Here is a 14,210-nt window from a genome sequence, read left to right on the forward strand (position 1 = left end):
CTACTATCAGTAACACACTACGCAGCCAGGGACTCAAATCCTGCAGTGCCAGACGTGTCCCCCTGCTTAAGCCAGTGGCCTAGCCAGTCTCCAGATCTCAACCCCATAGAAAATCTTTGGAGGGAGTTGAAAGTCCATGTTGCCCAGCAACAGCCCCAAAACATTACTGCTCTAGAGGAGATCTGCATGGAGGAATGGGCCAAAATACCAGCAACAGTATGTGAAAACCTTGTGAAGACTTACAGAAAACGTTTGACCTCTGTCATTGCCAACAAAGGGTATATAACAAAGTATTGAGATAACAAAAGTTTATTGACCAAATACTTATTTTCCACCATAATTTGCAAATAAATTCATAAAAAATCCTACAATGTGATTTTCTGGATTTTTTTTCTTCTCATTTTGTCTGTCATAGTTGAAGTGTACCTATGATGACAATTACAGGCCTCTCTCATCTTTTTAAGTGGGAGAACTTGCACAATTGGTGGCTGACTAAATACTTTTTTGCCCCACTGTATATTCTGGTAATCCGAACAACTGAACATATGCGGTGGTACTTAATGAATATGATGTCAGTTCGGTTGTCATCTGAGACCTTCTCATCAATGATAAGATGACAAACTCTACAGCGGAAAGTCTACACATCAGAGTTATCGGATTCACATGGAATTGTTGTTCAATTTAAATGTTTGAATATTAAATTATTTGTGATGGGATGAAATGTGATTTTAGCTTCTAAAATGTGACATTTGGGTGTTCATAAGATAGGGCTGCTCAGTGGCCCTCCCTTGTGAAGGGACAAGGGCTATAAAACTTTTCAAACAAACCCTCCTCTCCCTTCCTATATAAGCCCTTGGCGACAACATAACTTCCTGTTCTGAGGATATGAGGGCTACAGTCCTATGTCAGAATGGTTCAGATAATAACTACAGAACGAAGCCAACATCAGCATGAGCTTTGGTTGCGAATGGTATGAACTTTTGAACTCTTATTCACTACAGAAGTAATACCTACTAGCTGTTGAGTTAGCGACCACAGCTGCAAACGCAGGTTAGGAAGGAACAGACAGAGTATCCCGTCTATCACACACAACGTTACTACAACGTATTCAATAGACAACCAGAGACATTCTTCAAAGGACAGAGGACTTGGTTTGGCAACACGGCTTTCCATCTACCACCAACCTACTGAAGCGCAGCTCAGAGTAAATATTTATTGCATTTTCCTTTTCCAAATGGGCGGTAATTTAGAATGCATAAGATACTGTATTTACGATAGCACAGCTTCGCCTTTGTTCCGGTTTTCCCGCTCTTTCACTCAACCCAGCCCCTTTTCCTTTGTGTAACCAGCTGTCATATCTGTTCCGCCCGCCAGGGCCGTTTTCCTTTATGACGTAATTTGTAATCAAGTTATGATTAATTGTGTGCATGTGAATTCTGTGTGATTAGTTAGGTATTTAGTAAATAAATAATTAACCCCAATTTTGTATTGCTGATTCAAATTGTTAGCCAGGGTTCTTGCAGATAAAATAATTTACAACTTTCAGATTATGAGACTGAAGTAAGATAAAGATTAATGTTGACTGCTATTGATGTAAAATATTACTAGTTTGTTTATTCGGAAGATAACAGCTCTATAAATATTATTTTGTGGTGCCCGACTCTCTAGTTAATTAGATTTACATGATTAGCTCAATCAGGTGATATTAATTACGGATAAATTATTTTATAGAATAGCATGTCATATCACTTAATCCGGCATAGCCAAAGACACGACAGGGGGTATGATATTTATTCCTCTTTCTCACTCATCATTATTCCTACAGGATTATCCGTAATCATGGTAGCATCCACATTAATGTAGACGTGTTTAGAAACATATTCTATTCTTATTTACAATAAAAGTGACTCCAAAATGAAACAATTCATTATCTACCATGAATTTCTATAGGGCACAAAATAATCTGAAACACAACCAAAACATACAGGAAATGCATCCAACACATTTGTAGAGTCACAGTCTTGATGTAGTCATTGCTTGCTATGAATATGGGACCAAATACTTAACTTTTTACTACTTTAATACACATGTATATATACACATATATAAATATACAGTTGAAGTCGGACGTTTACATACACTTAGGTTGGAGTCATTAAAACCCATTTTTCAACCACTCCACAAATTTCTTGTTAGCAAACTACGTTCATCTCTAAGAGACAGAATGCATCTCCTTCCTGAGAGGTATGGCGGCTGTGTGGTCCCATGGTGTTTATACTTACATACTATTGTTTGTACAGATGAACATGGTACCTTCAGGTGTTTGGAAATTGCTCCCAAGGATGGACCAGACTTGTGGTGGTTTACAATTATTTCTGAGGTCTTGGCTGATTTCTTTTGATTTTCCCATGATGTCAAGCAAAGAGGCACGGAGTTTGAAGGTAGGCCTTGAAATACATCCACAGGTACACCTCCAACTGACTAAAATGATGTCAATTAGCCTATCAGAAGCTTCTAAAGCCATGACATAATTTTCTGGAATTGTCCAAGCTGTTTAAAGGCACAGTCAACTTAGTATATGTAAACTTCTGACCCACTGGAATTGCGATACAGTTAATTATAAATTAAATAATATGTCTGTAAACAATTGTTGGAATAATTACAAGTGTCATGCACAAAGTAGATGTCCTAACCGACTTGCCAAAACTATAGTTTGCTAACAATACATTTGTGGAGTGGTTGAAAAACGAGTTTTAATGACTCCAACCTACAGTGCCTTGCGAAAGTATTCGGCCCCCTTGAACTTTGCGACCTTTTGCCACATTTCAGGCTTCAAACATAAAGATTTAAAACTGTATTTTTTTGTGAAGAATCAACAACAAGTGGGACACAATCATGAAGTGGAACGACATTTATTTGATATTTCAAACTTTTTTAACAAATCAAAAACTGAAAAATTGGGCGTGCAAAATTATTCAGCCCCCTTAATTAAGTTAATACTTTGTAGCGCCACCTTTTGCTGCGATTACAGCTGTAAGTCGCTTGGGGTATGTCTCTATCAGTTTTGCACATCGAGAGACTGACATTTTTTCCCATTCCTCCTTGCAAAACAGCTCGAGCTCAGTGAGGTTGGATGGAGAGCATTTGTGAACAGCAGTTTTCAGTTCTTTCCACAGATTCTCGATTGGATTCAGGTCTGGACTTTGACTTGGCCATTCTAACACCTGGATATGTTTATTTTTGAACCATTCCATTGTAGATTTTGCTTTATGTTTTGGATCATTGTCTTGTTGGAAGACAAATCTCCGTCCCAGTCTCAGGTCTTTTGCAGACTCCATCAGGTTTTCTTCCAGAATGGTCCTGTATTTGGCTCCATCCATCTTCCCATCAATTTTAACCATCTTCCCTGTCCCTGCTGAAGAAAAGCAGGCCCAAACCATGATGCTGCCACCACCATGTTTGACAGTGGGGATGGTGTGTTCAGGGTGATGAGCTGTGTTTCTTTTACGCCAAACATAACGTTTTGCATTGTTGCCAAAAAGTTCAATTTTGGTTTCATCTGACCAGAGCACCTTCTTCCACATGTTTGGTGTGTCTCCCAGGTGGCTTGTGGCAAACTTTAAACGACAATTTTTATGGATATCTTTAAGAAATGGCTTTCTTCTTGCCACTCTTCCATAAAGGCCAGATTTGTGCAATATACGACTGATTGTTGTCCTATGGACAGAGTCTCCCACCTCAGCTGTAGATCTCTGCAGTTCATCCAGAGTGATCATGGGCCTCTTGGCTGCATCTCTGATCAGTCTTCTCCTTGTATGAGCTGAAAGTTTAGAGGGACGGCCAGGTCTTGGTAGATTTGCAGTGGTCTGATACTCCTTCCATTTCAATATTATCGCTTGCACAGTGCTCCTTGGGATGTTTAAAGCTTGGGAAATCTTTTTGTATCCAAATCCGGCTTTAAACTTCTTCACAACAGTATCTCGGACATGCCTGGTGTGTTCCTTGTTCTTCATGATGCTCTCTGCGCTTTTAACGGACCTCTGAGACTATCACAGTGCAGGTGCATTTATACGGAGACTTGATTACACACAGGTGGATTGTATTTATCATCATTAGTAATTTAGGTCAACATTGGATCATTCAGAGATCCTCACTGAACTTCTGGAGAGAGTTTGCTGCACTGAAAGTAAAGGGGCTGAATAATTTTGCACGCCCAATTTTTCAGTTTTTGATTTGTTAAAAAAGTTTGAAATATCCAATAAATGTCGTTCCACTTCATGATTGTGTCCCACTTGTTGTTGATTCTTCACAAAAAAATACAGTTTTATATCTTTATGTTTGAATTCTGAAATGTGGCAAAAGGTCGCAAAGTTCAAGGGGGCCGAATACTTTCGCAAGGCACTGTAAGTGTACGTAAACTTCCGACTAAAATGGAGGGGACTATGTACCAAAAGGTCTGTAATTTCTAAACAGTTAATCTGATATGGATGGAAATACCCTCAAATTAAAGCTGACAGTTTAACCTCAGTCATTGTATCATTTCAATTCCAAAACAAAAAAAATGTCACTGTCCCAATACTTTTGGAGCTCACTGTATATTGTTAAAAAAGTTATATTTTAGAGTTTACCTGTCCCATGCACTGGTCCTCCACGTCCACCCACAGTGAGTCAGCCACCACGTCATAACCTTGCAATGGCACAATGTAGAAAGCCACCAGGCGGAAGGAAGGGAGCATGTCTGGAGTTACTTTCAAGGTTTCTTTGAGGAGAGCTTTGTCCTTTGAATTCCACTTCCCCATTTCCATGATCCGCCCTTTGCTGACCACCTAATATAACATTTAAACCGGACTGTAATAAAAATCAAAAATATAGAATTGCAAAACAATAAAGAAAAACATAGTTAATTTACAGTTGTTTTACCATGTATGAAATGAAATCCTGTTGAAAAACCTGGGCCCCATTTTCTCCAAGGAAGTTAACGGCAACGTAGAGGTTCTCATCCTTCTTCACAACAGATTTGTCCACAGAAAGGTGGATGTACTCTTTAACTGTCTTTGTCTCGTATGCTAAAAGTGTGATATCTTTTCGTGCCTGGTGACTAGAATTACGTAAACCAGAGACAGCGGTTGTCACTTGGACATTTTTTGTTTTGTCTGTGCGAACAGTGTTAATGGTGATGACAGCTATTCCGTGGCTGTCTGTGAAGTATTTCAGTCCCTCACGCTCTATTTCAATGCCCTTTACAGGAGAGCCAGTAGTGTCAGTCAGGTATACCTGGAGAGAGAGAAAGAAAGAGGGTGTGTTTAACAGGGGTTGAGAGGGCATGAGTGTGAGAAAGGTTGCATGGCCGTTTGTGTTAATGTGTTTGAGTTACCCTTATGTAAATGAAGTTAATAAAAAAAAGTTATACTGTACTTTAATGTATCATTATGCTTAAATAAAAAGTCCTTGAAATGTTATTTAAATAAGTGTTTTTGAACTTTTTTGGTGTATATGTACTTCATGTCTTAAGATAGATTACTTTTAGTGTATTTTATGTTCATATGTATTCTTTTTAATATTTTGAATAATATCGTTTATGCATACACAGAATACATAACAAATAAAAGTGTCCTTTCTCTTATTTAGCGATTATCTTGAAAATGCATGTTTTTCAGAATTCCACACACTGTCTAATTTGTAGAATAATTTGGTATACTTCAATAATATACTGAAAGTATACAGTATGTGTTTAAATATAGAAAAACTATGCTCCAAGTTAACTTTTTCAGAGTGAACTTTTTCAGAGTGAAGTTTTAGCAACATTAAAGTGCATGAAAACACAATTTTATAGCGAAAGTAATATATTCCTTGATATTTGAAAGATAAATAAACATAGGTAACACATTATTTGACACCCAGTGTAAGTTGTGACACGATCATAACCATGTCATAATATGGTCATAACACTGTCATGACCCATATATTTACACCTGTTGTGACATACATTGCGTTATTTTATGGCTGGTTATGACACTTACTTAAGTCTCAAAACCCATAGTTATTCAAATTAGTTTTTTCCCTGACAATAAGTTCCCTTTTGTTTGAAAGTTTGTCTTTTTAATCTTTAGTTTTTGTTGTAATGAATTCATTAGTAACGCTTTTTTCATTGTATTTTAAATAACTTCATGACCCTGTTATGAAGCATTATGACCATCATGTGTCACTTTTACTTGGACTAAGAAAATACACTTTATGTTAATGTCAAGAAGCATTATGACCGTCATAACCATATAACCCAGATAGGCCTATCACGTACATGACCTATATCAGTCATCAGTCAGAAAGAGGGTTTGTTGTCCTGCTCCGGAAATCTGCTCCTGCATTCATCCCAGTCATCAGCAGCAGAGCATTGGGGTATGTGCATGTCTGACATCAATGTTTGCACAATTACAATTATAATTTAACATGGTATATTTCTAAAAAGTATATATAACAAACATACTGTTGATACGTAGGCTATGGTGTAATGTAATGTTTTGACTTGTGTGGTAGGTTTTGTGAGTTTTGACATTCTTATATAGGTGTCATAACCAGCTACAAAATAACTACAGTCGTAGGTTTTGTGGGTTTTTACACTCTTATGTAGGTGTCATAACCAGCCATATAATAATGCAATATATGTCACAACAGGTCTAAATATGTAATGATAGTGTTATGACCATATTATAACAGGTAATTACACAGGCAGCCTGTTATGACATATTACAACATGGCTATGACAGTGTCATAACGTGTTATGACGCTGGGTGTCAAGTAAAGTGTTTGCTAGACATATAATAAGTAAATGTGTTGTTTCTATTTTTTATTTTTTAGAGTTCACATACAATATACATTTAAGGACTTGGTAAGGGTATAATTCTGCTTATTTCTAAAGACAAAAGTTTACCCTTGTGACGTATGCAACTTACATGAAGATTAAATGGTAGGCCTGGCTTGAAGAATTTGGAGGATTTGGTAAAATAAATTGAGTAAGGAGATTTAACCACTTTGATGCCTGTGAGTTCTGCTGTTACAATGTCACTGCCTAGGAAAGAGACGGACCAGGAGAAAACAAGGTGTTATATGGGATGTAACAAATATAATCTGTGGATATTAGGGTCAAATACACATTCCAAATGCTCTTATGTATATTTACAGAAAAAAAAGATGGATGTCACTAGTAAAAGTCACTAGTAGAACAGGCTGGATTGAAGATGCTCTTTGAATTATGTATCGTCCAAAAACAAAGACACCCAATGCGGCCTTAATAAGTGTTTCCATGTTTTTTAAAAAATCTATTAAACTGAACATGCAACAGTAATAAAGGGATTATGAACACACAACAATGATTATATAATACTTGAGCTGTGCTTGATTTAGTTTTCCATGGAACCAATAGAGTAGCTCCAAAAATGCACACACAAAGCTAATTCAAGCACACCTCAAATACTTTCAAGAATTTTGAAGTATTTTGCATAAGTATTTGACCTTGGTCTGATGGATATGAATGGATGAATCCATATAGCATTCACAATAGGTATTACCACACCTGAGCTAGTGAAGACAGTAGCTCTTGCATAGAGAGAACATTCAAGGATATCATCAATACTATTAACGTCTTTAGCGGCAGCAATGATTTGAGCAACTGTCACTATGGCTGTGGTTGTCCCTGTCTGAGAGACAAAATCAAAAAGATGGTTAAATGTAGAATATCGACAAATCAGTATTCTAAGGGTACAGTGCCGTGAAGAAGTATTTTCCCCCTTTCTAATTTTCTCTACTTTTGCATATTTTTTATATTAAATGTTATCAGATCTTCAACCAAAACCCAATATTAGATAAAGGGAACCTGAGTGAACAAATAACATAACAATTACATACTTATTTAATTTATTTAATAAACAAAAGGTATACAACACCCAATGCCCCTGTGTGAAAAAGTTAATTGCCCCCCTTACACTCCATAACTGGTTGCGCCACTTTTACCTGCAATGACTGCAACCTAACGCTTCCTGTAGTTGTTGATCAGTCGCTCACATCGCTGTGGAGGAATTTTGGCCCACTCTTTCATGCAGAACTGCTGTAACTCAGGGACATTTGTAGGTTTTCAAGCATGAACTGCTCGTTTCAAATCCTGTCACAACATCTAAATTGGGATTAGGTCTGGACTTTGACTAGGCCATTCGAAAACTTTACATTTGTTGCTTTCTAGCTATTTTCATGTAGACTTGATTGTGTGCTTTGGATCATTGTCTTGCTGCATGACCCAGCTGCGCTTCAGCTCACAGACGGATGGCCTGACATTCTCCCACAGAATTCTCTGATACAGAGCAGAATTCATGGTTCCTTCTATTAAGGCAAGTCGTACAGGTCCTGAGGCAGAAAACCGTCCCCAAACCATGACACTACCACCACCATGCTTGTCCGTTGGTATGAGGTTCTTACTGGGGAATGCAGTGTTTGGTTTTCACCAAATGTCTACCAACGAGCAGTTCATGCTTGAAAACCCACAAATGTCTCTGAGTTAAAGCATTTCTGCATGAAAGAGTGGGCCAAAATTCCTCCACAGCGATGTGAGAGACTGATCAACAACTACAGGAAGCGTTAGGTTGGAGTCATTGCAGGTAAAAGTGGCACAACCAGTTATTGAGTGTAAAGGGGCAATTACTTTTTCACACGGGGAAATTGGGTGTTGTATATCTTTGTTAATGAAATAAATAAAATAAGTATACTTTTTTTGTGTTATTTGTAAACTCATGTTCCCTTTACCTAATATTAGGTTTTGGTTGAAGATCTGAAAACATTCAGTATAAAAAATATGCAACAACACAGAAAATCAGAAAGGGGGCAATACTTTATCATAGCATTGTAAATCCTGCCCTAAATCACTGCTTTGAATTTGAGTTTGAATTGCTGAGAGATTGTACAATTACTTTATCAATAATATGCTGCCAAATAATACATAACATACCTTGTGGAAACATTCCAGTGATCATAATAACTTTGCTGTAAGGGCATCATCAGTAAAGCACAGTTCAAGAAAAACTTACTTGTAATTGGTGCCTTTGTAGTAAGGTGGATAACTGGATTTTCATGCCATTTTTGCACACATATCCAAACATGACATATGCATAGCCTACAACCGCCGTTCCAGAGAAGTACCTGAGAAACAAGTGTTAAATGAAATTGAATCTGCGCTTAAGCTCCGCCGCCCTTAGTTACTGTTGCAACCTCAGACAACATTTCCCCGGGAAACCCAATTCCCCATTCAACCATTGGCGAAATTCCCTCCCCAATGATCTCAAACGGTGTTTCTAATACACAATTAAATTAAACACAGACTACCCCTTGCTAATCAGGAAACTTTTGCTTATGTTGTGGTGGACTGTCATTACAATATATTCACGGGAACCTTGTCAAATTATGTTTGTTGTGTGGCTAGCCACTCAATTGCTCTGAATTCACCTTCAGCATGCATGCAGTCAAAGCTATAACAACTTAGGAGCTCATTAGTGCTCTCTAATCGTATCCAGATGTTGACAGCAGATGGGAGTTGTATTCATAGCATTGCTAACTTAGCTAACATACATTTTGAGAAAACAAGTTATATTAAGTGGCTAGCTAGCTAGTGTTTGAAATGTTTGGAGGTCAATGAGACTGGGAGCTAGCTAGATAACCAGCTGACTTAGCAAGCAATGTAACAAAAGTATAATTTTGGATTCCAAAAAATACTCTAACAGACTCTGCATTTCAGGAATCACAGGAGCAACTACTTCTGGTGCATGTGGGAGCAAAACTCATGCCTATGATTACATTTCCATTATTAGCAGCATCTAGGCTGTCCACTTTGAAGAGCAGAGACAGAATGGCTATATAAGGCATGGAACATATAGGACCAGGGCCCCGCTACCATTAAAACCTATACAGCTGTCAGATGTGGGCGTTAACAAGCAAGAACTGAGATGAAAAGATAATGGTGGAGAAAGGTCAAGGGAAACTATTTTCATATAGAGGGAGGGGACTCTATACTTTATGCAAAGACAGAATACTATAAAGGCAGGACTCTGTAATATGAGAATTTAATATTTTCCATGGAAGGGCTCGGCTCTGTTACGTGTGTAATAAAGTCTAAATTGAATTCACAAGTTCCGGTATCTGTGTAAATATTTGACTCAAGATTTTCCACAACATGTACTGTTCAACTATTTAGTAATTTAAACATTTATTTTTTTGAAGGAAACTCCATTCTTGCCATAGCTTTCATGCGATTTAAACATAAGCTTGTCCGAGGTGTCGGACTAGACAAGAGTTGGTATCCATTGGAGCACTGCAATTAGTTTCCCAAAGGTCTGGGGCGGGGCTTAGTGAAGGGTCAATTGAGATTTACTTCTTGAATTAAAATTGAAATAGAGTAAATACTATAGGATGTCAATGTTTTATTTATTATAGAATTTCATTAAAGTCAATACAATTCCAATGCTTTATATAATGTATACTTCAATATTAACAATGTTTATTTCAAGATATTATCAATGGCATATTGTTGTAAAGACTTATTTTGGGTTATGATGGAGAAAGAAATGTGTGCTAAGCTCATGGCAAGTTTATTATTATTTTTTAAATCAATGGGGTAAATATCAAGAATTGAAATGACTGTTGACCAGATTATTTAAATATAAAACGTACAGTGCGTACAGTAAAGTATTCAGACCCCTTGACCTTTTCCAAATTTAGTTACGTTAAATACTTATTCTAAAATAGATTAACTATAAACATTTTCTCAACAATCGACACACAATACTCCATGATGACAAAGATGACAAACAGTAAAAAAAAAAAAAAATGCTAATTTGAGTGGCCAGACTGAAGCCACTCCTCAGTAAAAGGCACAACAGCCCGCTTGGAGTTTGCCAAGGCACTTAATATACTCCCAGACCATGAGAAAACAGATTCTCAGGTCTAATGAAACCAAGATTGAACTATTTAGTCTGAATGCCAAGCGTCACGTCTGGAGGAAAGCTGGCACCCTCCCTACGGTGAAGCATGGTGGTGGCAGCATCATCCTGTGGGGATGTTTTTCTGCGGCAGGTACTGGGAGACTAGTCAGGATCGGGAGAAAGATGAACGGAGCAAAGTACAGAGAGATCCTTGATGAAAACCTGCTACAGAGCACTCAGGACCTCAGACTGGGGGCGAAGGTACACCTTCCAACAGGACAATGACCCCAAGCACACAACCAAGACAACGCAGGAGCTGCTTCGGGACAAGTCTCTAAATGTCCTTGAATGGCCCAGCCAGAACCTAGACTTGAGCCCGAACATCGAACATCTCTGGAGAGATGTGAAAAGAGCTGTGCAGCAATGCTCCCCATCCAACCTGACAGAGCTTGAGAGGATCTGCAGAGAAGGATGGGAGAAACTCCCCAAAGACAGGTGTGCCAAGCTTGTAGCGTCAAACCCAAGAAAACTTGAGGCTGTAATTGCTGCCAAAGATGCTTCAACAATGTACTGAGTAAAGGGTCTGAATACTTAGGTAAATGTGATATTTCAAACATTTCTAAAAACCTGTTTTTGCTTTGTCATTATCAGTTATTGTATGTAGATCGATGAGGAAAAAAAAACAATTTAACACATTTTTAGAATAGGGCTGTAATGTAACAAAATGTGGAAAAATTCAAGGGGTCTGAATACTTTCCAAATGCACTGTATATTAGCCTCTGACATATCTACAGTGTTAGCATAGGTTCAAATCTCACCTACTGCCCTTTGACACAACCTCTCTCTCTCCCCATTATCATCTTCGCTCACTATCTGTTAAATTAAATGTCAAATAAAATACATTTCCCAGAGGGCATCAGATCAAGCACCCCAGGCTGGATATTATTTTTCAAACTCACATAGCTTCTAAATCCACTTGAAAGTCTTTGTCCAGAACATGTAAATACTGCTTCCTGGTTTTCAATGTGACCTCAAATGTTGGCAACACTATAACAACAACAAAAAATACAATCACATAATGACAGCGGACAGTAAAAAATGAAATAAAAAATCCTGCCGTTAGATGGATAATCTATACTGTTGTGTTTGAATGGATGTCTCACCATGTTTCTTCACATCAAATGAGGTGTTAAAGACCCTGTCAGGTTCACTCTGTAATTTCACCTCGATGGTCCACGTTCCTTCCTCCCTGAAGGGAATAGAATACATGAGATTATTTACACATTGTAAATAATGTTCCACTTCTAATTTCACATTTGCAATGTGGAGTAACAAAATAAATGGAACACTTTTTGGCCACATTCATGGGTGCACAGACACACACACACACACTGGTGGAAAATTTACCCAATTGTCATACTTCAGTAAAAGTAAAGATACCCTTAACCATTGGCATACAATGGTCGCGCACGGCGGGAAATTGAATTAACATAATACAAAAAAATCCCATTAAAAATCTGTTTGTTTAAGTGAGAGATATGTTTTTTTTTTGCATGGGTTGCGTCTCAATCCATCTCATCCGCCAATATTGCCCTCCACATCTGGGGTGAAAGGTGGCAGAGCTAGAGCGATGTTAAAACATAACATCCCGAAAATTGTTTTTTCTCACGAACACATCTGTAGCATACAAACGCTTTTGCCTACAATGACCACTCCATTGAAAGCTGAGACTCTCACGAACACGATGGGGTTCTCCATTTTGCACTAGGACGCCCACAAGCCTAATCTGAAGGTCCAGGTACCAGTTTAAAAATGAATGGAAGTATAAATGGAGATATTTTAGGCACTAAAATAAGGGGATAAATATATTTTGAAAAATATATATTTTTTTGTTTCCTGATCTTATATCTCTGTGATATAGGAAAGATACTTCAGAACATACTTCCTTTAGATTTTTTTGGGGGGGACTATCTGTTTTCCCATGTGGTGACTCTGTTATTCAATGTGTTTCTATTGGCTAATATCAGTAATGCCAAATTCAATGTTGCATACAATAATTTGTTTATGTCTTTTTTTATAACTTGAGGGGTTTTAAAATTGAAAATATAATAGCTAAATGATCTTTGGTATGACCATCTTAAAATTCCACGTTAGCTTAATAGCAAATGACTCAAGTAAAAGTGAAAGTCACCCGGCAAAATAAACTCAGCAAAAAAGGAAACGTCCTCTCACTGTCAACTACGTTTAATTTCAGCAAACTTAACATTGTATGAACATCTGAATATATGAACATTCGGCTTGTCACCAAAAGCACTCACAAACTTCTACAGATGCACAATCGAGAGCATCCTGGCGGGCTGTATCACCGCCTGGTATGGCAACTGCACCGCCCTCAACCGTAAGGCTCTCCAGAGGGTAGTGAGGTCTGCACAACGCATCACCGGGGGCAAACTACCTGCCCTCCAGGACACCTACACCACCCGATGTCACAGGAAGGCCATAAAGATCATCAAGGACATCAACTACCCGAGCCACTGCCTGTTCACCCCGCTATCATCCAGAAGGCGAGGTCAGTACAGGTGCATCAAAGCTGGGACCGAGAGACTGAAAAACAGCTTCTATCTCAAGGCCATCAGACTGTTAAACAGCCACCACTAACACTGAGTGGCTGCTGCCAACACACTGACACTGACTCAACTCCAGCCACTTTAATAATGGGAATTGATGGGAAATGATGTAAATATATCACTAGCCACTTTAAACAATGCTACCTTATATAAATGTTACTTACCCTACATTATTCATCTCATATGCATACGTATATACTGTACTCTATATCATCGACGGTATCCTTATGTAATACATGTATCACTAGCCACTTTATACTATACTATGCCACTTTGTTTACATACTCATCTCATTTGTACATACTGTACCCGATACCATCTACTGTATCTTGCCTATGCTGCTCTGTACCATCACTCATTCATATATCCTTATGTACATATTCTTTATCCCCTTACACTGTGTACAAGACAGTAGTTTTGGAATTGTTAGTTAGATTACTTGTTATTACTGCATTGTCGGAACTAGAAGCACAAGCATTTCGCTACACTCGCATTAACATCTGCTAACCATGTGTATGTGACAAATAAAATTAGATTTGATTTGATTTGATTTGACATAAGATTCAACAACTGATGGCAGAATTGGTAAAAAAAATAATATATATATATATATATATATATATAT

General features: G+C 37.9%; 1 protein-coding gene across 2 annotated transcripts in view; it reads right to left on the reverse strand.

The window, feature by feature from the left end:
* Positions 1-14,210, reverse strand: part of LOC110530587 (complement C3-like) — a 63,614-nt gene that overhangs the window by 27,450 nt on the left and 21,954 nt on the right. For both annotated transcript variants that reach the window (XR_016482624.1, XM_021613784.3), the window contains exons 6-12: positions 12,122-12,207; positions 11,918-12,005; positions 9,072-9,183; positions 7,571-7,694; positions 6,951-7,066; positions 4,921-5,274; positions 4,629-4,826 (exon numbers count right to left, since the gene is read on the reverse strand). Coding sequence is in view for 1 of the 2 variants with exons in the window: in XM_021613784.3 (XP_021469459.3) it covers positions 4,629-4,826; positions 4,921-5,274; positions 6,951-7,066; positions 7,571-7,694; positions 9,072-9,183; positions 11,918-12,005; positions 12,122-12,207 (1,078 nt within the window). In the remaining variant the exon portion in view is untranslated. The remainder of the gene's footprint in view (positions 1-4,628; positions 4,827-4,920; positions 5,275-6,950; positions 7,067-7,570; positions 7,695-9,071; positions 9,184-11,917; positions 12,006-12,121; positions 12,208-14,210) is intronic.

Source organism: Oncorhynchus mykiss, chromosome 8 (genome assembly GCF_057628025.1).
Source record: "Oncorhynchus mykiss isolate SJ-2025 chromosome 8, ASM5762802v1, whole genome shotgun sequence".
In the NCBI taxonomy this organism is placed as follows: Eukaryota; Metazoa; Chordata; class Actinopteri; order Salmoniformes; family Salmonidae; genus Oncorhynchus; species Oncorhynchus mykiss.